Consider the following 25,733-nt stretch of genomic DNA (forward strand, 5'->3'; position numbering starts at 1 on the left):
ATACATAAACAATTGTGCACTATTTACAAATACACACATGCATATGCAGTAATCATTTGGAAACTTCCACAGAAATAATAAACACCAAATTCAGGAGAGTGGTTACCTCTAGGGACAAAGGGCAGTGAAGAGTATATAAGGGGCTTCAACTATATCTGTAATATTTGTTTCCTAAACAAAGCACAACAAAATAAACCCTTCCTTCTTTTCCAAAGAAAAAAGGAGAAATGATGAAAAAGCACATACTAGGCAAATATGAACCAAAAAATAAGATTCAAAATTAATATCAAACACTTGAGTACCCAAAACTACACTACAAATGAACAATATACAAAAAACAAACAAAAAACCCCACAGTATGTAAAAAGTGGAGGGTAACTTAATGACAAAGAATAACTCTTCAGTGAGCTATAAAGAACTGAGCCCCACATACACCTTACAAATTAGCCCTCAAATTTACTGGGAGGAAAAAAAAACCACTCTGACAAAATCAAAAACAAAACAAAACTGTTGTCATAATAGATGCTAACATCTTACTCAAGAGACTATCAAGAATATATAGATACCAAGTCTGATCTCATGAACATGTATGGAACCCTGAACCAACCATGTACACAATATACTTTTCAAGCATGCACAGAATATGTACACACACTGACCAAGTAGCTGGCTACAAAATTAGCTTCCAAAGCTGAAGAATCAATAAACACAGTCTATATGCTCTTACCTATGTGAAATAAAGTCAGAAATCAGTAATAAAAACATCATTAAAAAGAAAAAAATACATGTTCAAAATAAAAAACACACATGGTGCCTGCCTGGCTCAGTCGGTAGAGCATGTGACTTTTGATCTCAGGGTTGAGAGTTTGAGCCCCACACTGGGTATAAAGATTACTTAAAATAAAATCTTAAAAAAACCCAAACCCCCAAAACGAAAAACACATGGGGTACCAGGGTGGCTCAGTTAAGCGTCTGCCTTCAGCTCTGGTCATGATCCCAGGACCATGGGATGAGCCCCACGTGGTCGGGCTAGCCACTCAGCAGGGAGTCTGCTTCTCCCTCACCCTCTGCCCCTTCCAGCCCACCCTGCTCACTCTCTCTCTCTCAAATAAATAAAATCTATGAAAACAAAAACAAACAAAAAAACGAAAAACACATCCATAATTATCTCAAGGGTCAAAAAAGAGGCCATGAGAGGAAAACATTTCAGAGTGGCTAGTTTCCTAACATTTGTTTACCATTTTTCTTCGTTTCCTATGGGCACTCTTTAAATTACTATCAAAACTTCTTTTCTTGAGCTAGTTGGAGTAGGTTTTCGATCTTTATAATCAAACAGGTCCTTCTAGAACAAAACCCTATAGTCTTTCTAAATCATTAGTGGACTTGTATGGTCATGTAGACTAAATTAGGCAAAGGTGCTAAATACATATATACCTGGAATAGAATGAATCTTGATAAACAATTTTGGATCTTGTTAAATCAATGTTGATAAAGTAAGGAACTTTCATAAAAACTTTCTGCTACATGCCAACAAATATAGTAAAAATACAGTAAGTGCAAGAAAATACCAATAATGTTAGAAAAGAAACAATTAAGAGTCAAGGAGAGTAGACTCCTCAAAGTATCAGCTGGCCACAACTAGCTAGCTAAGCAGGGGTGTGGGGGGAAAAAGATCAACATCTTAGGATACACAGAGGACAAAAGAAATTATTTTTGCTGTGAACAGCATTACTCAAACCTATACAACACTGGTTTGTGTTACTTTTTCAATGCACCTGAGGGAAATTATGGTAACATTCAAAGAAGCAGGATATAAAATTAAGATGAAACAGTAACCATTTCTCATTCAAGTCACTATTACATATCTTATCTCATTTATTCATTCCATTTCATAGATGAGGACACCAAAGCAGATTAAAGATGTTGCCCAAGCTCATATTGCTGGTAAGGAGCAGAGAAAGGACTTTATTCTTGTATATATACAAGTCCTATATAAAATATAGGACTTCATTGTTGTTTTATCCTTTATCCCCATTTTGCATGAATGGATATGGTGTCTGTTTTAGTAAAGGGGACTGAGGAACTATGTACTCCCACAACAACTCAACAAACTATGCAGCAGTTGGTGAGCCAACAAGAGGTCTGAACAGAATTTGTGGGAATCAAGAAAAATGTACGATGTGGGAGAGTATGGACAGTCAGAAAGACCTGGGTTCAAATTCTATATTCCATATTCCAGCTTAGTCAGTTACCAGCTCTGTGATGTGACAGCAGCCTCCCTTTCCTTCTCTGTAAAATGGAGCCTTCATCGTAGATATTACTGCTCAGATTCAATGAGCTGTACCAGTAGAAAAGGCCCTATAAATATATAAATATACTGGTTGTATATTTACATTCTTCACTCACTACACTGTAGTCTTTTAAAGAGCAATCAGAGGAAAAATGCCTTTCAAGACCCATGATCAGGAATAATTAAGTATACGCATACATGCTTTTAAAAAAATAATGCATACTATAATTAAAGTAAACGAGCAGGGTTCTCTCTTTGCATAGCTTAATACAGTGCCCACTTCAAAAAGGTGTACACAAAAAGTCAAGTATTAATGTTGCTTCTGACTAATTTGCTGTTTCTACTTACTGTTTCTCCTCTGTCCTCAGTGGTAGGCAGAATAATGCCACTCTCTACACACAAAGAAATGTACACCCTAATCCCTGGAACCTGTGAGTATGTTACTCTACATGGCAAAAGGCAATTTGCAGATGTGATTAAATTATAGACTTTGAGATGAGATTATCCTGGGTTATCCAGATAAATCCAATCTAATCACACAAGTCCTTACATACAGAGAACCTTTCTCAACTTCGGTCAGAGAGATGGGATGACCCAGGAAGAGTCAGAAAGATGCAACACTGGAAGGGACTTGGCCAGCTGTTGCTGTGCTTGAAGATAGAGGAAGGGGACCGACCACAGGCCAAGGGAAGCCTTCAGATGACAGACAGCAATAAAATGGAGATCTTAGCCCCACAGCTGCAAGAAAGTACATTCTACCAACAACCTGAAAGAGCAACCTGAATCCCTCAAAAAGGGAACCCAGCTCTGCTGAAACCTTGATGTTAGCCTGCTGAGAAACATGTCAGACTTCCCACATATGCTGATGTGTACATGGACTTATACAGAACTTTAGTACTGTTAAGATAATAGATTTGTGTCCTCTGAGCTGCTTCAGTGTATGGTGGTTTGTTATGGTAGCAACACAAAACGAATGTACCTTCTTTTTCCCATTTGAATTAATAAAACCATCACAAATTTTTATATAAATGTCCTTAAATCTTTTTTGAAACAAAAAGAAACAAATTGGCCAATGCACGTAGCCTACCCAGTAGAGGCTACCTAGCACACATTCATGATTTTCTGAAGTGCCAACTCTGCGCCAGGCACCATCTTGCTCTGAAAGCTTCACTGCAGCGTGCATCCATCAACAGTCATTTTCTTCCTGTCTCCCTCAGGTTTGACCAGAAACACACTACCTATCAGCTACACCTGAAAATAGGAACATTCTGAAGAGCAAACTGGGAGAAACTTAAAGGACTACACCATAGCTGTGAAGAGTAAAAACTTACAAGGCAAGAAATACGTAAACAACTTGCCCCAAACGACACTCAGTTTCTTCATCTATAAAATGCTAACCTCGTAGATCTTTTGAAGCAGTAAAAAATGAAAAGCTTTTGATAATGTGTACAAACTGTAAGAAGTGTGAAGAATGGCTCATAAGAATCTACTACATAGTACCAAAAACTAATGTGATGAAGAATTCCATATAAACGCAGCTGGATATACTTTAGGGATTAACTTAAAAATCCAGAAAGCAGAAAATCCGACAACAGGAAAAAAAAGATAAACTCCAGAAAAATATACACTAAGGCCCACGACAGACCTGCAGAGGAATGTCATAATACTACCACTAAAAAACAGTGCTTTTACGGGCACCTGGTGGCTCAGTTGGTTAAGCATCTGCCTTCAGCTCAGGTCATGATCTCAGGGTCCTGGCATCGAGTCCCGAGTCAGGCTCCCTGCTCAGCGGGGACCCTGCTTCTCCCTCTCCCTCACTTGTGTTCTCTCTCGCTCTCAAATAAATAAATAAATAAATAAAATCTTTTAAAATAAATAAATAAATAAATAATAAAAAACAGTGCTTTTAAAAAATACAGATGTCCAGAACTCACTGCAGGTTTTCTTAAACATTATTTCCAAGGATAAGACCCAAGTTGTTTGCATTGAGAAATTCTGTAGGAATTAAAAGGGAGGTGACTACATGTGAATGATAGCAGAGGGAATCTAGCATCTTTTTGCCAGGAGTCTTTTATTTTCAAGTGAAGAACAGCAGCTAGAATGTATTCTAAAACTTGCAAATAAATGAGGCTGATGAACCAAATGGGAAAGTTTCACATAGAAAGCAAAGTTAGAAAATGGGACAAGGGAAGTCAGTATGCGCCTGCATCCTTTGTAGCAAAGGACACAGACTCACAGATCAGGATGAGCAAAGAATAACAAAATGGAGCATGCACAGCTGGGCCAGAGTGAGAGGGAAAAACAGCTGAGCAGGCAAAATTAGGATCTGTTCAAAAATACGGCAAAATTACTGGCTACTGCAAGAGGCAGTGAGCTGTCAAGATAAAAGTGGGGAGAGGGATCAGAGGGGCAGATAGAAAATTCATTTCATGGTGGAGCAGAAGCAGGAACAGAATGAGAACAAAAGGGACAAGAGCACTGAGGAAGAAGAGAGGGGCATTATTTGAGATGAGGAGGAGGCAGGTTCACTAGTAGAGATGAAGGGAAAAATGACGAGAACAACAGGAGCATGCGTCTATGATTCAACAGAAGCGTCAGCAGCAATGTAAATGTTATGGGGAGCAAGCAGCAAACAAACTGGTTAGGGGAGAGAAAGAGAAAAGGGAAGGGCTAGTCAAAAATCTTAAAAGACTACAAATAACATGCATAAAGCAACCATTTAAATAGACCAGAATATACTGTCAAGGGGAGCCTGGGTGACGCAGTTGGTTAAGCGTCTGACTCTTGATTTTTGGCTCAGGTCATGATCTCAGGGTCCTGCGACTGAGCCCCATGTCAGGCTCCATGCTCAGCATGGAGTCTGCATTAGATTCTCTTTCTCTCTCTCTCTCTGCCCCTCCCATTTGTGCTCTCTCTCTAAAATAAATAAAAATCTTAAAAAAATATATACTGTCTAAATTCTACATAATGTTAAAAGGTATGTTTCAGACATGTTTTAGCTCTCTCACTGAACAAAATTAACACACCTAATAACAGACAAAATGAAACAATATGGAGATGCAAAAGTTCCACAACTATGAAGAAAAGTAAGGGAAGGATTAATACAGAATTCAAGATGGTGGAAGCCTGGGAAAGAAAGATGTAGGTGATGAGGATCTGTGTTTCTTTAGCATGGGTGTGTAGTAATTCATTACTGCTCTTTAAAACTATTAAACTATACATACATAATATACATATATATGCTTTTTATATGCATGCTATATTTCATCATAAAATAAGTGGAATTTTTCTACCTTCAAATTTCTTAGTTTTTCCCGTTTGTTTTCTGAACATAGTCTAACAAATTTGTTCATATAATTAAATAAAACGGCTGGTGTTTCTCGGTCTCAGGTTTTGCAACAAGGAGCCTCACCTCAGACCTAGTGAACCAAAATCTCTGGGGTTTGGGCCACTGAATCTTTATTTTAAAAAAAGAAAAAAACACCGTTAAGTGATAAGAACCTAAAGAGACTCAAGTTTAAGTCTCCCACAGGACAGGTCTTCCTTCTGTCACAGCTCTAAGCTCTAGAGAAGCTGACGCCAAGTCCTCTAGGATTTTGCCTCTATGTTGCATTTTTTTGACCTTTCAACTTTAAGTCTCCCCTATCTTCACACACATACACTCAACACGCCCTCACATTCCTGCCGTTTTTTTTTTTTTTTTAAGATTTTATTTATTTATTTGACAGAGATAGAGACAGCCAGCGAGAGAGGGAACACAAGCAGGGGGAGTGGGAGAGGAAGAAGCAGGCTCATAGTGGAGGAGCCTGATGTGGGGCTCGATCCCATAATGCCGGGATCACGCCCTGAGCCGAAGGCAGGCGCTTAACCGCTGTGCCACCCAGGCGTCCCCCTGCCAACCTGATCTTGCACTGAACTCTTCACTTCTCACTTTCCCTCTCGTTCACAGTCTTCAATAAAATGGCTTACACTATACCTCTATTTTTAATTTTATAAAATCACCAGTAAGTAGTATATGTGAGATTGACTGATCAAGCAGTAAACATATACTTCCAACTACCTACCAGCCATTTCCCCCATGCCCACCTGGCAAATCCCCTACGCATCCTAATTTCAGCTCAAGTATCACCTTCCAAATAAAGCTTTGTAGCATGTCCTCCAAGGGCCCAGCTACTTATCTATTAAAAATTTTATTTATTTTCTTATACAGCACTTGTCCTCAAAAGATTTTAAGAAAAAGAAGAAAAAAGCATGTGGGAGTGGGGAGAAGGGGGGACAAAGAATGAAGGAAGAGTGGAGGGGATGAGTATGACACAATAGGGAGTAGTGGGGTTTGTCAACAATCTTAAAAGAATGGATGCACGAGACTTGGTCAGGTGAAAAAGTTTTGACATAACCTTTCTTTTCATCTTTTTGGGTGGGGGGGGCAAGGCAAGAGGGTCATTTCAGATAGAATACAACTGGGTTAGAGCTTTTGTGTGCCTAGTTGAGTGGCATGGAAAGGCAGGGACGGTTAGTGATCAGGTTAAAATGGTAGGCAGTTGCCGGAATTTTAGGAGCAACAATTACAAGTTTATTACAATTTTTCTCTTTCCATATTTGATAATTATCTGGTTATGCTATTAGGCCAGGCTTGCTAAAAAACAATTTCCACTTTATATCTAGATTTAAATGACACATTTACCTAAATGATTTTTCAGGAACAAGACACTACCAATGAAAAATTTTAAAGCTACATTTTAACAGCACTTGGCTCCAGAGTTAAGAGAACAAATATTTCAAAAGTATCATCATGATCATGGAAAAAGTTTTAAAATGTCTCTTTTATGAAGTGGGAACTCTGAAAAAATGTGCATGGTACTTTCATATTTGTCCTCATTTTATCTCACTAAGAGAAAAGGAAAAGTTAAAAATGAGAGTTTATTACAAACTAGGGAAAGTGAGAAACAGGAAAAGTAGCAATTTCCTTCATTCTAAGATACATATTTTTCATACTATGACTTTTGAAGACATCAGGATGGATATCACACTACTGATTTAATATCCTCTTTCTGTGGGGAGGACCACATTAAGTGTCCCTTACAACTGTGCAAATATTTTGAATTAAGGAAACACGGTAAAGGATTTTGGCCAAAGTCAGTTAAAAAAGTGACAGAATCGGGCTAAAAAAATCCTACAGTCAAGTCATTAATGTATATTAACATGAACATAGTGGCCTGTTTGGCTATTCTTTCATTAATTTAACTAAATGTACAGGGCCTTCTCCTAGGCTCTTCCTGAAAAGCAAAGCTATACTAAACATCTTTTCTGCCCTCCAGAGGTACATAATCAAATACAGATGTCTACGCAAGTATCTATAAAACAGTCTGGCATTAATATCAGAAAAATACAAAGTGTGATACATCCAGATAAAGGAGTAGTAGTCACTGCCAGCCAGGATACCAGAAAAAAAAGCCTGACACATCAAAAGAGCTTAATATATGTTGACTCTGAAAGCATTATGGAAGACCTGGGTTAGACTTTGAAGGACTGAAAGAATTTCCACGGAGAAGGTACTCCAGGCAGAGGGAGCAGTAGGAACCAGGAAAAAGCACAGCAATCAGCCACCTGGCCTCACGGGCACAAGGCAGGCAATAGTGGGAAAGAAGGCTAGCAAAGAAAACAGAGGCTAAAATAATGGAGTTCCTGGAAGGTCAAACTAAAGAATGTGAGCAGAGGAAGAGTCTCCTAACAGCCAGGTTTCACAAAGATTAATCTGACAGTAAACTAGACTGGCTAGAGTGGAGAGAAAGTATTACTAGACTGGCTGGAATGGGGAGAAAGTACTGCTGTCAAGTATTCCGTGCCTGAAGAGCAATGGCAAGAAAGGAGTAGTCTTTCCTGTAAACTGCCTGGGGGTTGTTTTTGAATGAGCGCAAATTCCAAGAGCACAGAGCACCAGCTTGCTACGGGTTTGTAGCTCCACTGCTCCCAGAACAATACTCTACCCGCAGTAGATGCTCAATTAGTAAGCTGAAAGAAGGCAACCTGCAAAGGCTAATTTGCATCTTCACCACTGCTAAATGTCTATATTCACTCTTCTACTTCTCAAACACATTCATTTCATAATTAACAAAATTCCCTCTCCAACTCGGGTTTACAGCCTAAATAAAAATTTTCTAATAGGCTTTGAACCCAATTCCTTCTCCTTCAAAACATGCCACAGCTTTAAAAAAAAAAAGTACATAAATTTCCTACTAAACATTTGCAAAACATTCCTCTACCCAAGACATTACATAGAAAACCATCCAGCCTCTGTACAGACACACATCAAAAAAATCTTGCTAAAAAGCCATGTTTATAGCAGGAAGTTTTCCTGGGGTGCTTGGGTGGCTCAGTCAGTTAAGCGTCTGCTTTGGGCTCAGGTCACGATCTCATGGCCCTGGGATCAAGCCCTGCATGGGGCTCCCTACTCAGCAGGGAGCTGCTTCTCTCTCCCCCTCTGTGATCTCTCTCACTCTCAAATAAATAAATAAATAAATAGGAATATATAGCAGCAAGTTTTCCTTTTAGGCTGTAATCAACATGTGTTCTTGTGTTATTTATTGAATTTGCTACATCACTAGTGCAACCACAAGCGGCTGCTTACATTTCCAAAGTTGTGCAAAAGGCCCAAAGTTGTGCAAGAGTCCTCAGTGAAATCAGACTCTGGTATATAAATAGTTGTAACACCTGAACAAGCCTTAGTTATATTATTAGATTCAAAATAATGTCAAAATTACAGGTATTAAAAAATATTTTACAAGGAGTTTGTTTACTTATCTGTGAAATATACTCAGATGTTATTTCAAGTGAGAACAGCTGAATTTCTTTCTGCTTCAAATGTACATCAGGTCACCTGAAAATCGGCAGTTGCGACCCTGAATCTGACATATCCAAGAAATCACAGTGCCCCCAACACACACACAGGCACACACACGCAAGCACACACCCAGAGTACTGAACGGCCTTGCATTACTACCAAATAACCCCAGTTTACACGTGGCAAAATCGACAGAACTTTCATGCTTTAATGACCTCGAAAGGTACTCCCCAGCAGCCAACCGATGGGACATGACTTATTCTGACTTGGGATTTGAGGGTGTTAAAAAACAATTTTTTTAAAAGGTTCCCTTCTCTCCTTCTCAGCTGGCTGTCCCACACCAGGAGCACTCTGCCCAGCCCCTGACAGATGCGTACAGGATGGAAAACGTGGGACTGATCAGGAAACCCAAGACCCTCCTCCCATCACCTTCTGCTCTCCTTTGCCTGCCTTTTTCTTTCTCGAGGGCGGCGAAGAGGCCCAAGGTGAGGGGCCCTGGCGAGGGAGTGCAATCATCTAAGTCAGGCCCTGACGGCCCTCGGCTGGGCCGCCCCTCCTGTCACACAGTTCCTAGATCTTAAGTCGCAAACGGCTGCCGCGGCCCCCAACTGCAGGGCTGCCCGGGGCGGGGGCCGCGGACAGGGCCTGGCCAGGCCGCGGCCGCTCGCAGTGCCCACGTCACCAGCTCCAGCACTGCGGAAATGGAGCGGCGCGGCCGGGAGGGAGGCGCCGGGCGGCGTTGGCGCCTGTGCCGCTGCCAGGCGCCGTTTGCCCCTCAGCCCAGGCCAGGAGGCTGCCGACGCCCGCCTGGCTGCACCCCGGGCCCTCACCTGTGTCGCCGATGATGATGTACTTGAAGAGATAGGCGTACGCCATGGCCGCGGCCGCTCGGTGCCAGGGCACACGGCTCCTCCTCCTGCTACTGCTCCTCCTCCGCGCCCCTCACCCCGGCGCCGCTCGGCCTCGAAACGCCAGGCCCCGCCCGCCGCAGCCGTCGCCGTCAGCCGCCGGGAGTGAGGGGCCGAGAGGAAGCCGGACAAACTGACACCCGCAGAGCCGATGGAGACAGCTCCCGGCCGAGCCCAGTCGAACAATAACAGCCGCCGCGGCGCCTCCGCCCCGCCTCCGCGTCGACCCGGAAGTGCTGCGGCCGCCGGCGCCGCCGGAGGAAAGGGGAGGAGCCCCGCACGCCGGCCGGAGCCCCGCCCAGCCAGAGCCCCGCCCCGCCCTGCCGGAGCCCCGCCCAGCGCCGAGCCGGCCGCGCCCCGGCCGCCCTACGTCCACCCAGAGCCGGGCTAGGCCCGGCGCCGGTCGTTCCGGCACGTTTGAGCGGGCGACGCCGGCGGCCGGGAGACGCTGGGGGAGGGGAGGGAAGTGGAGGGTTCGGTTCCGTCGCCGCGACGCGCATGGGCGCCGCGTCTTTCCGCCTTGCAGTGGGGGCGCGGGGCACGTGTGGGAAGGCGGAGGTCGCGTTCGGTGCGGGCGGGCCCCGCCCTGGGCTTATGAAAAGGTGTTTGAGAGTGCGGGAGCAGCTCGGGGGTGGGTTGGAGGGCGATGATATTTCTGTGTTTGGGGGCCGGGGCTTGACAGGGAAAATGGAATTATTTGTAAATTGCAAACCGTAAATCAGAGAATATGAAGGAGATTGTGGTATGCCCTACCGTGGAATATTACACGGCTCTTAAAGCCTGACAAAGAAAAAGAAGGCACAGAAATTGGTGCATACATATGTTTATATTATATGTATCACTTATGTATAAGATATATAACGATTATATGCTTAATATGTTCATATATTGGTAAATTATATTTTATTGTTATATAGAAAACATGTATATTTATCGTTAAAAAAAATGACAAGGGTGCACTGAAAAGTACCCATTTATGTGTAGTCAAGCTGAAAGGAAACACAACTGGCACCAAGGAGAGGGTGGATGGGAATGGAGGAAAGATCTACTTTTCCCTGAATTTTCCATGCGCGTTTTGAGCTTTTTTTGCAGTGTTCATGAATTACCTATTGAAAATATACGTTTAAGGGAAAAAACAAAGTAACTTTTTTGTTCATTCAACTAACATTTATTAAGTACATACTATGTTTCTGCTTGCTAGGCATTGCAACTGAAGGCCTTTCTAAAGGAGCACAGTTTTGGAAGAGGAGGTAGTAGAGTTCATTTAAGTGGTAGGATAGGTTACCTCGAGAAGATGATGTTTGAATCAGGAATAAGAATGATGAGTAAAATTTGTCGAAAGGACAAAAGTTTGGGAATGGGAAATGAAGTTCGGGCAAAGGCGCAGAGTCTGCAAAGTTCATGGCTCCGTTGACGGAATTTAAAGTTGCATGAGGAAGCTCATTTACTAACCCATATCCTCTAAAGTTGGCAATGGAAGGACAATCTTTGCTGGGGAAAAGTCACTAGGATTTAGTGACCCTGGTTCCTCTGGCCTAATATCCTCTCCCTTTTGGGATCTCTCATTATGTATCTACTGACACTTTCGTGCTGAGCTGGCTACTGTTGGTTAGTTTGAATGGCCTTGCCAAGTATGAACTCATTGATTGTTTCTGGAGTATTTGGAGGGGATTTTACTAAGGTTTCAGGGATAGCACACAAGAATTTGACATGAGAAGTTACCTGGAATTGCGTAAACTGGTTCCTTCATCTTTATTTGGGGGGAGGGGAGGTCCCTGGCCAAGGCCTCCAGGTTCCAGAGGCCATTTGGTCCCTCCCATCCGAGTGCCTTCCCTCAGGTCTTTTATGAGTGATAGACATCCAGAATGTCCTCTCAGTTGTCTTCTACTCTCAGAGGTATGGCCTTTACTCACAGCCTCTGCAGCGGAGCTCTGGCAGGATGACACACAAAAACTGAGCATCCTTTAGAATCATACTGTTAGAGGGGGAGAGTCGCTGGCGAAGTCACTAGTGCTGGGTCGTGCATGGTCTTGTAGCCATGTCAGTATGCATATAGTACTTTACCAGGAGGACGCAGGGGAAACCGAAGAGAAAGATCAGAATTTGGCATGTAAAAAAAAAAAAAAAATCATAGAAATGGGTGTAGAACTATAGAGTAAAACAAAACAAAAAAACTTAGGAGGCTTGGCTTCTGGTTGTGGCACTACCATGAACGGATCGGATGATTGTGACAGATCATTTGGCCTCTCAGAGCTTCAGCATACTCATCTGTAAAGTGAAGGAGTGAAGTTTTATCTTAAAGGGCTATTCCAAAGTCTAATTTTATGTATCTCCAACTCCAGATCTGAAGCTACCTGTATCAGTAATCCTCTCATGACAATGCCAGGGCCCCAGGAGTCAAATATATATCGTTCTTGCACAGAACTTGGTAGCACCTCTTCGTTCCTGTGATGCATGGGAGTTGTAGTGATTGCTTGCTGCCTGGCAGTGTAATCTTTTTTTTTTTTTTTTTGATGTTATGTTAGTCACCATACGTACATAATTAGTTTTTGATGTAGTGTTCCATGATTCTGTGTTTGCATATAACACCCAGTGCTCCATGCAATACCCTTAATACCCATCACTGGGCTAACCCATCCCCCCACCCCCATCCCCTCTAAAACCCTCAGTTTCTTTTCCAGAGTCCATGGCCTCTCATGGTTCATCTCCCCTTCTGATTCCCCCCTCCACCATCCCTCCGTCCCCCACCAGTGTAATCCAACGAAAAGAAGAAAGACTCGACACTCAAGTCCTTTGAGTCTCATTTTCCCTATCTGGAAAATGTAGATAATAACTGCCTCACAAAGGCAATTTAGGATCCAATACAATATTGTATGTGGAGATATTTTATAAGATATGAAAAATATATACTTAATACATAACTCTTAGTACTGAATAATTATTTAAAATTACCTTGAGTTCATATTTTATTTTATTTTTTAAGATTTTATTTACTTACTTGAGAGAGAGAGAGCACAAGCAGGGGAGGGGCAGAGGGAGAAGCAGACTCCCCACTGAGCAGGGAGCCTGACATGGGGCTCCATCACAGAACCCTGGGATCATGACCAGAAGGTGGATGCTTAACCCACTGAGCCACCCAGGCACCCCAAGAGTTCATGTTTTAAAATCAGCTCCATTCCTGGCTTTATTTTATGTCTCTATCTTTATTTTCTTTCTACATTTAATTCATAATATTTTGTTATATTTTCTCTATGTCTATATGCTGTCTTAAATCCTCTTTGAAACAATATAGGGCATAAATAAAAACCATACAAACTTCATTTGAAACATTTGATTTAGGGGCGCCTGGGTGGCACAGCGGTTAAGCGTCTGCCTTCGGCTCAGGGCGTGATCCCGGCGTTATGGGATCGAGCCCCACATCAGGCTCTTCTGCTATGAGCCTGCTTCTTCCTCTCCCACTCCCCCTGCTGTGTTCCCTCTCTCGCTGGCTGTCTCTATCTCTGTCAAATAAATAAATAAAAAATCTTTAAAAAAAAAAAGAAAGAAACATTTGATTTAGCCCCCAAAATCCAAAAACATTTTTCAAGAAAAATTCCTCAGGCAAAATGACAGAAATAAACCTCTTTTCCCCTAAGTGGTAGAATACTTCCTGAGATTTTTCCATTCAGTTTGATTTTCAGCTATTTCACTCCCTTGGGGATGAATTCTGATGACCTCATCTCTCAGTCTTACATCATATTTGGTCTGAAGGTCAAAACTGTGAAGTTTAAAGATTGTTAGACTACATTCTCTAAGGTCTCCTCATTGAAGTTCTTCACGACATTTTAAAATACAGTATTATATTGGAATTTTGCATTTACCATTCCCGATCAGATTCTTCCTTTGTTTACATTTTCTGTTTTTTTTTTTTAAGGTTTTATGTATTTTATTTAACAGAGAGAGACAGCAAGAGAGGGAACACAAGCAAGGGGAGAATGAGAGGGAGAAGCAGGCTCCCAGCAGAGCAGGGAGCCCAATGCGGGGCTCAATCCAAGGACCCTGGGATCATGACCTGAGCCGAAGGCAGACTCTTAACAGCTAAGCCACCCAGGCGCCCCCATTTTCTCTGGTTTTGATTGCTCTCAGACTGTGGAAAGAGGGAAGCAGTGGGGTGGATGGAATGGGAGAGGGGTGGTTTGCAATACTCTAATCCACATTCTCACTTTAGTTTCCATGGCTCCTTAACTAGTTCTTGAATGCTCTCTGAGGGCTCTGGGGCCCTCCAGAAATAGTATGCAAAATGCTGTATGTGTTTGCATCTGTGTAATTTTATGGGAGAGATTCTTGCATGGGGCTGTGACCCAGAAATCATTAAGAACTACTGCAAAATGTTTTCTCTCAGCCATTTGTAAATGCCATGATGGAACTAATTTTCCAGTAAATACTTAATCAGCTCAGTACCAGTGTTAGAGAAAGAAAGAACTAGGTTCAAATCCTGACTTTACTACTTATCAGTTGATAAATTGATGGATAAATTACTAAACACTCTAAGCCTTCGTCATCTCAGGAGATGACACGAAGTGTCTAGCATGATGTCAAGCTCATAGTAGACATTAAATAAACATTAAAATTATTTCCTCCTTCCTTTCATCCTTTTCCTGTTCTCCACCCCCAACCTGTTACCAGGGGTGGTTAGGAATTCAATGAGCCTGAGAGAGGCCCTGCCTTAAAGTAGATTACAGTCTCTTTGTGCTAAGTCATGGGTAGCTTTGGTCAGATGAAGTCCACAGGAGAGGTAATGTGTCATTTTAGAGGACAGAATTTTTTCTGGGAAATGAGAGAAGATTTTTACAGAGGGAGAGCCATTTAAGTTGGGCCTTAAAGGGTTTCATCTTTCATAGTTATTATGCCTTGAACTGGTTCTTTTCAGATGCTCCAACAGCCCTCCCTTTTCTTCTTTGCTTGTCTTATCCACCTCATCTGCCATATATATTCTAGTTGGGTAACACACTTAATATTCCCTGTTCTATTTTCTATTTGTGGCCTATTTCTGACCACTTGTCAAAGTCAGAAATGACTGTTCTCTCTCCCACTTCATTCTGCTTATCCTTCAAAAGTTTACTTGAAGAGTATAAATTTAATGATCACAAATTCATACCCTTAGTCCATGTGTGTGTAGGTGTTTGAAGAAACTTTCTTTTATATGTCGGCTACTCTTTTTACTAATGGACAGATCATTTGTAATAAGAGACCTACATAAGTGCACAGATGAAAGAAACAGTGAATATTGGAATAATAAGCTCATGTTATAAAATAGTAGATTAAAAAGTATAACTACATAAACGACTTTAAATTAATAAGAATTTTTAAAAACTTTAAAGCGAGTTGAAACCCAGGATAGTGGTCTTAATTAACTACTTTTTTTTTTTTTTAAGATTTTATTTGAGAGAGAGAGGGAGAGAGCCCAAGTAGGGGGAAGGGCAGGAGGAGAGAGAAGCCGACTCCCGGCTGAGCAGGGAGCCCCCTGCAGGGCTCCATCCCGAGACCACAGATAGGATCATGACCTGAGCCAAATCAGATGCTTAACCAACTGAGCCACCCATGTGCTCTCATTAACTACTTTTCTAAGTCCTTTACATTTGCCTAGTGTTTTCAGCAGAGAAAGTGGTCTAGAGAAAGGCCTGATGTTGAATTCCAGGAGGCCTGAATTACAGTCTTCCCTGCTGCTAACTAGATGATTTCGAGAAAGTCCTCTTCAAACTTTTGTCATCTGTTCAATAGAGATAATAATTCTGGTTGCTTACATAATAAAACTGCTGAGAGATAGAAGTGAGAGCGCTCTGAAAAGCATGTCATTCTCGAGAGCAAGCATAGATGTCAAATTGCAGGTGAATGATTTTTTGCAAATGTATATAAGTAAATAAATAAAAGACCAACTCCTACAGAACAGTGAAACATCAGCAATATTTTATTATCTGCCGTGTTAGTCCTTTTCATCAGCAGAAACTAGAGCGTGGGGGCGCCTGGGTGGCGCAGTCCTTAGCGTCTGCCTTCGGCTCAGGGCGTGATCCCGGCGTTATGGGATCGAGCCCCACATCAGGCTCCTCTGCTAGGAGCCTGCTTCTTCCACTCTCACTCCCCCTGAATGTGTTCCCTCTCTCGCTGGCCGTCTCTGTCTGTCAAATAAATAAATAAAATCTTAAAAAAAAAAGGAAACTAGAGCGTGCAATTGCTTCAGACCCTACTCTCCATTTATTTCTAATGTGTTGTAGGTCTTGTGTTAACTGGTAGGCATTCCTTGTTTTGGAAAAGTTGGGGTTGGAATAAGAATGGGGGTGCACGAGGCATATATCTCACACCGGCTGAAGACAGAACCACTTCCTGTCCCATGAGTGCCTCAATTTGTTTTAATCTCTATCCCTAAAGGTCTTCAAATTTTGATAAAGAGAAATCCATTTTCTCTCCATTTTTGAGGAAGTGATAAGCAGGCTGTGTCCCAGTGGGAGATGTAGACACAGAAAACCTTCTGTCACTGATATCTTTCGAGTGAGAAGGGATCTTAGAAAATAAGTGGTACAGGGCCTTGTGAGATCATGTTTCAGCCCTTGGCTATCCCCCCTCTCCCCTCTGCACTCTTTATCTCTGCTTCGAACAATCTCACTGTCAGAATTTATTTATTTATTATTTGTTTTAATGTTTTTTTTATTACATTATGTTAGTCACCATACAGTACATCCCTGGTTTCTGATGCAAGGTTCGATGATTCATTAGTTGCGTATAACACCCAGTGCACCATGCAATACGTGCCCCCCTTACTACCCATCACCAGTCTATCCCATTTCACTGTCAGAATTTTTAACATATATAGTGAAAGAGGGGAAACTGATCACCACAGAATCATTATTTCACTTGTAATCTGGAGAACACAGAGTATATTTTCCCACACTTTCTTATTTTTAAAAATAAAAATGATTCAAAGCATAAATATGTTCTTCAAAATTGAGATCTTATGTAAAGGCTCTCACATTCAAAAATCCACAAGGCTAATTTACGTTTGTGCCAAGAATTACTGCTGCGCTTCTGCCCTTTAAAATTCTCGATCTGAGGGGCGCCGGGTGCTCAGTCAGTGAAGCATCGGCCTTTGGCTCAGGTGATGATCCCAGAGTCCTGGGATCGAGCTCCACGTGGAGCTCCCTGCTCAGCGCGGAGCCTGCTTCTCTCTCTCCCTCTGTCCCTACTCCCTTTTCCTCCCCCTCTTCCTATTCATGTTCTCTCTCTTTAAAATAAATAAACAAAATACTTTAAAAAAAATAAATTCTCAATTTGAGCAATCTAGGGATCAATTCTCAGGAATAAAAAAAAATAAATTCTCAATTCGAGCAATCTAGGGATCAATTCTCAGGAACCTCTTCAAACGGGGAGCCTGGATGGCTCAGTCAGTTAAGCCTCTGACTCTTGGTTTCGGCTCATGTCATGATCTCAGGGCCACGAGACTGAGCCCCACGTCAGGTTCCATGCTCAGCATGGAAGGCTGCTTGAGATTCTCTCTCCCTCTACCCCTCCTCCTGCTTGCATGCTCTCTCTCTCAAAATAAATAAAAACTTAAAAAAAAAGAACCTCTTCAAATAAACATTATAAAAAAGTACAAGACGACCTTAAAGCAGCAATAAACATCGATTCTCATACAATTTTTGTGCATTAGAAGTTGGGAGCAGCTTAGCTGGTTCGTAATGGTGTGGGCTCTCTCATGGGGTTGTGCTTAATCTTTCAGCCGGGGCTGTAGTCCTCTGAAGGATTGACTGGGGCTTCAGGATCCACTTCCAAGCTGGCTCTCTCCCTGCTGGCTGTTGGCAGAGACCTTAGCGCTTTACTACATGGACCTCTCCGTAGGACTCCTTGAGTATCCTCATGACAGAGCAGCAGATCACAGGCCAGAACTTCAATGTCTTTTGTCATCTAGCCTCAGAAGTCACATGCCATCACTTCTGCTGTATTCTTTTGGTCCCACAGACGCACTATGATAAAGATATAGGAGGGGACTACACGGGGCATTAACGCCAGAGGCAAGGACCACTGAGAGTTATCTTAGATGTCACCCTAGAAGCATCACAGCCTGAAGAGATCAAGAAGTGAAAAGAGGAATCTAGTAAATGTCTCACCATCTGAAATCAGATACATTTGGGGTCAAACCAGGTCCATTTAACTTGTCTACAATAACATTTGCTACCGGGCTGCCTGCCTTTGGCTCAGGTCATGATCCCAGGGTCCTGGGATGGAGAATGACAAGAGGCTCTCTGCTCAGCAGGGACCCTGTTTCTCCCTCTGACCCTCCCTCCTCTTGTGCTCTCTCTCTCTCCCTCTCTCTCAAATAAATAAATAAAATCTTAAAAAAAATAAAAAATCGTATTTCTGAGCAATTGTTTTGAAGACACAATATAATGACAAAATAGCACTCAAATAGGATTTTTTTTTTAGTTGCTGTTTTCTCCTATCCCAAGTCTTTAATGACTCATGTGTTTCAACAGAATAAGCAAGTTATTTTCAACTTCTCATTAACTTCTTTGAATAATTTTATGGGAACTCAATATTTTTCTACCTACAAAAACTCTTGTATCCAAATATTACAGTGGTTGATTATGCATTTTAAGTTTCAAGTTAAAAGAAAATCTAGATTAAGCAAAGGTAGGGGAAGCCTTTAGTTAAGAGAGTTTAAGATACAAACAGGTAGAAATTTGACTATCATCTTATTCCCCGAAAGTAGTCTTTTCTGATACTGTAGGTTAGTAATCTTCATTAGGAGAACTGCAAATTCACATCAATTTTGGAATCATATTTTGAAGTTTTCATTACTAGACAATGCAGAACATTTTTTACTCTTAGTAAGTAGGTATTTACATTTTCTTGAAACCTCATCTGACACAAATTACACAGAAGTGTCTGTTAGCAAGAGCAGATTATTTGGCATTGATATACTCTACTTTCTGTTAATTTTTCCTTTTGAAAAATTGATTACGGGCAGAACTCTCTTTGGAACTAGAGGGGTCCTCTCTTTGAATCAAGTGAATGCATTTCTGGAAGGTTATCCTTTCACTTTACCCCAAAAGACATTAAATCTGGACGTGAAATATGAGATTGTCTCATCTGAACCTAGAGATAAACCATTTTGCTTATCTATAGAACAGACTGAAAGCTAATTACTAATTATTAATTGAAATTCCCAAACTGAATTACTTACCTTTTCTTTCTTGGAAACAAGCAGAGATGAGGAAGTCAATATATATAATATGATTTATTATGAGTGACCCAGGATACAAGGAATAGAAAGTGAACTCCATAGACAGGCATTCCTCAATTAACATTTAGTCACTTAAAATTTTGAAGTCACTGAAGTAAGCAAATATTTAATGATTGATTTAATATAGCTACACAAAGGAGAATTATTTGAGACCAGCCATTCATATGCCAGGTACTAAGAATACAGAAAGAGAAAGAGATTTACCATGCAGCTAATAAAGCTGAAATTCAGGCTCCCTTACTTGTGTGAAACCCTTCCAAGGTGAATATATTCACACGGATAAATTTCTTTTGGGGGGGAGGGGTAAACTTGGCAAAGTAAGACATTTAAACCTTAATCAGTAAATTCGGTTGTCACTCTCCACTCAGACTTCCTATTTATCACATTTGCCTTTGTGTTGGGGATACTAGAGTATCTCCAATTACTTTATTATTTGGTACTGGTTAAGGGAGAGTTGAGTTGGGGCACATTTGGCCTCATAGGATACACTTATTCAATCACTTGTGGGTATAGCCAAATTATTGCAAATTATCCGTTGTAGAAACGGTTTCCAGGAATATTGAAATCCCTGTTGTGCTGATTCATACCACATCATATGGTGTAGAGGTCATATCTCAATATAAACAAGTTCTACTGGATTCATTTTCTATCACTGAGTGATAAGCAAACAAACAAATAAATCTTTTTTTTTTTTTTAAGAATTATTTATTTGTCAGAGAGAGAGAGCACAAGCAGGCAGAGGGAGAAGCAGGCCCCCTTCTGAGCAAGGAGCCCAATGCAGGACTCGATTTCAGGACCCCCGGATCATGACCTGAGCCAAAGGCAGCCACTTAACCTACTGAGCCACCCAGGCGTCCCAAACAAATAAATCTTAATGGCAAAAAATATACCTATTAACTATGTTACAATTCTGCAGGGCAGCAGTCTGAGCATGGTGCAGATGCATTCCCTACTCAAGGTCTCATAAGGCTAAAGTGAAGGTATCAACTTAGTTGTATTCTCACCTGGCGTCCTTTTCCAAGCTTACACAGTATTGCAGAATTAAGTTTCTTGCTGTTGTAGGACTGACATCCCTATTTCTCACTATTATCCAGGCACCGCTCTTAACAACTGGAGGCTGCCTGTGGCCCTTGCCACAAGCCTGACTCCATCTTCAAGGCCAACAATAGAAAATCTGCTTTTCATTTTTTTTTCTTTTAAAAGGTTATTTATCTATTTGTTTATTTGACAGAGAGAAAGAGCACAAGCAGGGGGAGGAGCAGAGGAAGAGGGAGAAGCAGACTCCCCACTGAGCAGGGAGCCCCATGCAGGGCTCGATAGGGGGCTCAATATGGGGCTCAATCCCAGGACTCTGGGATCATGACCTGAGCTGAAGGCAGACGCTTAACAGACTGAGCCACCCAAGCACCTCTTGCTTTTCATTTTTAAGCCCTCATGTTTTGAACCAATTTTTGTCAGAAAGGGCTGGTTCCATTTAAGGGTTCAACTGATTGGGTCTGGCCCACCCAGGATAATTGTCCTATCTTGAAGTCAACTGACTTGAGACATTAATTACATCTGTAAAATCCCTTCACTGCAGCATCTAAGTTAGTATTCAGTTGAACAACTGGAAGAAGGTTTGTATGTAGAATGGAGTGGAGGGCTTGGGAGCCATCTTAGATTTCTGCCTACCACACTTACTATGCCCGGCACTGGACATATGTGGGTTAGTGGAAGGTATACCTCTTATAAAGTTTTTTTTTTATTAATTAATTAAAGTAGGCTCCACACCCAGTGTGGAGCCCAAGGCAGGGCTTGAATTCACGCCCCTGAGATCAAGAATCCAGGGGTCCCAAAGCTTTTCAGCTCAGAATATGTATCTTCAAAGACTTGGAAGAAAAATTCCAGCATAAATAAAATGAAAATTTATTAAAAAAATTGACACAGCTCTAATATACCATTTTAACTGCAGTGTTTTGGTTAAAACCAATACAAAATTATAGACTCCTAATTTATTTATTAGAAACCTTGAGTTTTTTATTTATTAAAAACAAAGCATTCATAAAAAATTAACAGATTGTACAATAAAAGTAATAAAGATGAGTGATAAAATTAATAAAAAGTATCCTGTCATGGAGAATTAAATTGTAACAAAGGGTTCTACGGAACACGCAGTTGTATATTACAAGGAAGAAGTAAATTTTGAAAAGAGGTAATGAGTAGTCTCAGTGTCTGTCTTGGACTTAGAGGAGAGGGGCTCTGCTCTGATCCCTGTACTTGAGAGCACCTTGCACATTACAAATCCTGAAGCACAGGGGAGCCTTGGTGGCTCAGTCCGTTAAACATTTGCCTTCACCTCAGGTCATGATCTCAGGTGATCTTACGGATGGAGTCCCGCATCACATTGGGCTCCCTGCTCAGTGGGGAGTCTGCTTCTCCCTCTGCCTCTCACCCCACTCATGCTCTCCCTCTCTCTCTCAGATAAATAAATAAAATCTTTAAAAAAAAAACAAAAACCAAAAAACAAATACTGAAGTACAGAGATCATGAATGTTCTTTTTGACCTCATAGGAAAATTTGGTGACCAGCAGAGGACCAGACACTATGAGAGGAGGATGTGTAAGGAGGCTGTCCCCAAGGCCGGAGGAGAGCGACTGAGAGCAGAAGACAGTGTTTGGGTTAGGAAGAAAGCTGTGACCTAGCCCATGGAAGCCAGGGAATTGGGGGCTGCTTATAGTTGGTCACCCCAAGTCACCTAAGTTGGCATCCAGGCATATTAGTGTCCCTCCACATTTGCTCTTTTTTCCCTCTCTTCTGCTCAGCTGGTGTAGCTTTGAAAGGAGAACTTCCAGAAGGGAATGGATTTTTGTGAGGACAGGAAGAAGGCAGGTGCCCATCCTGGCTCGCTGAGGAACTTAACCAGGTCAGTCTTTTCTGGCTTCTGGGTAGGTCCAGGTATCACCCAGGAGTCCAAGTCTAGCTAGCTCCAGCTCACTGACACAGTGTATTTGGAAGGAATGGGAAGGAGAAAAAATTAAGCACAGTTCCTAGGTATCTTGCCTGATGAACAGGGTAATACAATTAATTGAGGTAGAAGACCAGGTGTGTGGGAAAGAAGGGAGAGAATCAGACTTCTGTTTTGGGCATATAGAATTGAAATGCCAACAGGCATCCAAGTGGACATGTCCAATGATCAACTGGACATCTGAGTCTGGAGCTTGTGGGGAGTGATCTGAGCCAGAGAGAGAACTACCAAATAGCTGGTACTATTGTTGGGGACAAATGTTTTTTCAAGGGCTTGATAGATATTTGGAGTTTCTCCATTGCAGGTTATATATTTGTATCATCTACTTATTTATCTATCAAGTCTCTGACAATTATTGTTAAAAATTCCCTATCAGCTTAATACCATTGAAAATGTGTGACAAACCATGCCAAATCACCTAATCCTCATGACAAATCTGATTCAGTTTTTTTAAATCTTTATTTTATAGAGAAAGAGATGGAGGCTTAAAGAGATTAAATAATTTCTCATGTCATGACAGCTAGTAAGTGGTAGAGCTGGAAGCTAGTTATATGGGCCTAATGAGAGTTCTGACCTCCACACACAAATTTAGAATCATCAGCACGTAACACCTAAGAAAAACGTGTTTGTCCTCCACAAGGAGGTGATGGACGCTTTCTGCTTACGAAGAGGAATATATTGGGTCTCCCAAGAGAACTCACAGGATGGTATACATAGTAAATCAGGATTAGAAGCCTGATTTCTCTGCATATCAAGAGTGAATCCATCTTTCAGGAATGGACTCCCATTAACCTAGTTTATGGGTCTGGGTTTTAAATGGAGAAAGTCAAATTGCAATGAGAAATCACTGTCCCAGAAACAGGAATATGTAAAATCTATGCAACTAGTTTTTGCTTATCCTGGACGATGAATAAAGTGTATGGAAATATTTAATAACTTTAAGAGAACGTGAGACACCCATCTCACTTTTGGGATCATCTTTCCAGGGAAGAACATCTGGCTTATCAGTTCATTCGCTCTCTCATTTCATTGTCTGATTTTCTCGCTCTGACCTGCATGACGTATCCATTTGGCCTCTGATGGCATTTGTAACCTGGCCCAATGGCCTTAACCAAGTACCAACCACTTTGATGAGTGAAAACCTCCCCCGAGGAGTATTTCCATAGAGAATGCCAATTTTTATCTCTAAGATCTTCCTTTTTCGAGCTTCGAAGGCTGACCAACCTTCCTTCTGATATATAGTCACTTCAGACACTAACAAATTCAATCAAATTACCATCAGGCCGTGGCCCTGGGATCCAGTCTGGATCTTTAGGTCACTCCCATAACTTTATTTTGCAGGATATTAAGCCCTCAGTCTCATTAATTACCGACTACATGACGTAGCCAAGTCTTTGATTCTGTCTGTGCTTCAGTTTCTTAATCAGCAAAGTGGGGAAGTCATAAGGTTACTGTGCAGTGCCCAGGATGTGGCAAGCTTTCAGGATGTTTTCTGTTATTATCATCATTATGTGCTGAATTTTAGCATTAACTCTCAAGGTACAAATGTATTTCCAAGTTCTTACGTGAACCCTTGCCGTAAAACCCAGTGACTATGATGGCAGTCACAGGTGGTTTTGAGGCTAAAAAATGGGACAGTGGCTTTGTAACATGAGCTTCAAAATTGAATAGAGGGGCGCCTGGGTGGCTCAGTTGTTAAGTGTGTGCCTTCCGCTCAGGGCGTGATCCCAGAGTCCTGGGATCGGGCCCCATATCAGACTCCTCTGCTGGGAGTCTGCCTCTTCCTCTCCCACTCCCCGTGCTTGTGTTCCCCCTCTCTCTGGCTGTCTCTCTCTCTGTCAAATAAATAAATAAAATCTTAAAAAAAAACAAAGTTGAATAGAGAAGCAGTTAGAGGCATTTTTAAAAATTAGGCAGGAAACATTGCGCAGGGTTTTCTTTTCTCCTTCTCCTGCTTCTTCTCCATCTTCGTCTTTGTCTTCATCTTCTTCTTTTATAATTGCCCCCTTTTAGCAGTTTGGTAAATCTCATGGACGCCTTCTCAAAATAATGATTTTAAAAGTACAAAATAGGGGCACCTGGGTGGTGCCCAGGAGGTTGAGCATCTGACTCTTGATGTCAGCTTGGGTCGTGGTCTCAGGGCTGTGAGAATGAACTCTGCATCGGGCTCTGTGTGCAGTGGGGATCCTGCTTCTCTCTCTCTCTGTCTCCCCCTCACTCTGCCCCTCCCCCACTCATGCTCGCTCTCTCTCTCTCTCTCTCTCTCTCTAAAATAAAGAAATAAATCTTAAAAAAAATAAACGTACAAAATAAAATACAGTGCATTATAAAAAATTAAATTATATTGGAATTATTACCCAAATATTCCCCAAATTTGTGTTAGAGTAATATTTGAGCTTCTTTATTAATATAGTAATTAAAAAGATCTAACATGCGGTCTAATAATGACATAGTTTAGCATTTGGGATGAGAGTAAATAATATAACAAGATATTTGTACCAATTATATTGTATAATGAAAACATCTGTATTTCTATTGGTGAAAAGCCGTAAAAGCTACTAACACCAGCGTGGTTTGTTCACAACAGTCATAATTGAAGAAAGTTACATTTCAGCTAGAGTTAATACAAATAAAGATGCAGTTTCTCCATATCTATGTGGTTCACGGACCCCGCATTAGGAAACTATGTATCAGAGAGTGGTAGTACGGTCACCAAAAGAAGAATTTTTGAAGGAGAAACTGATTAATGCCCTTCATGGGAAGATGAGAAATTATAAAGATGAAAATGCTTATTGGGTTTATTGTTTAGGAGATCATCAGAGAACAGTGCGGTTTCATTAGAGCAGTTGGGGGCATAAATCAGGTAACAGTAGTTTAAGGATGAGTAGGGGAGGGGAGTGCAAACACGAGCCAGCGAGAAATAAACGTAGACGTCACTTTGAAGGGGCTTGGCTGTGAAGGGCTTGAGAGGGACGTTCCATAGATAAAAAGTGCATTAGTCTGATGGAGGGCTGGGTTACTAGGAAAGAGGTCTGGGCATAAAGTGTGTGCTTTGCGCAAAGAGCAGTAGAAAAGGAGAAGTTGGGACAGTCAAGAAAGAGGGGAAAATACATGATGGAGAGACACTTGTGTGTGGCGGCAGGAGGCATGGGGATCCAGAGGGCAAGCAGAGGAATCCACCCTGGACTGAAACTGGAACACTGCTTCTACTGAGAATGGAGTGACTTGGAAGCCAGTGCAGAAAGCAAGCTGCAGTAGCGACCAGAAAGGAAGGTTTCCAGATTGAAATCTACGCCTTTGCCCTGCCCTTTGCTGCCACTAGCCTAAAGGGGCATGTTCTCTAGGTAGAGGCAGTAGGACCTAAAAGCCTACAAAAGATCTATCAGGTGGGATGTTGACCTCTGCAAACAACAGAA

General features: G+C 41.6%; 1 protein-coding gene across 1 annotated transcript in view; it reads right to left on the reverse strand.

Annotated features, from left to right (window-relative positions):
* RAB2A (RAB2A, member RAS oncogene family) overlaps window positions 1–10,247 on the reverse strand; it is an 87,769-nt gene extending 77,522 nt beyond the window's left edge. The window contains exon 1 of the mRNA XM_045789043.2: window positions 9,962–10,247. Within this exon, the coding sequence (XP_045644999.1) occupies window positions 9,962–10,007 (46 nt within the window). The 5' untranslated portion in view covers window positions 10,008–10,247. The remainder of the gene's footprint in view (window positions 1–9,961) is intronic.
* Window positions 10,248–25,733: the final 15,486 nt, after the last annotated feature.

This window comes from Ursus americanus, chromosome 9, assembly GCF_024610735.1.
Source record: "Ursus americanus isolate L20-20 chromosome 9, mUrsAme1.1.p, whole genome shotgun sequence".
Taxonomy (NCBI): domain Eukaryota; kingdom Metazoa; phylum Chordata; class Mammalia; order Carnivora; family Ursidae; genus Ursus; species Ursus americanus.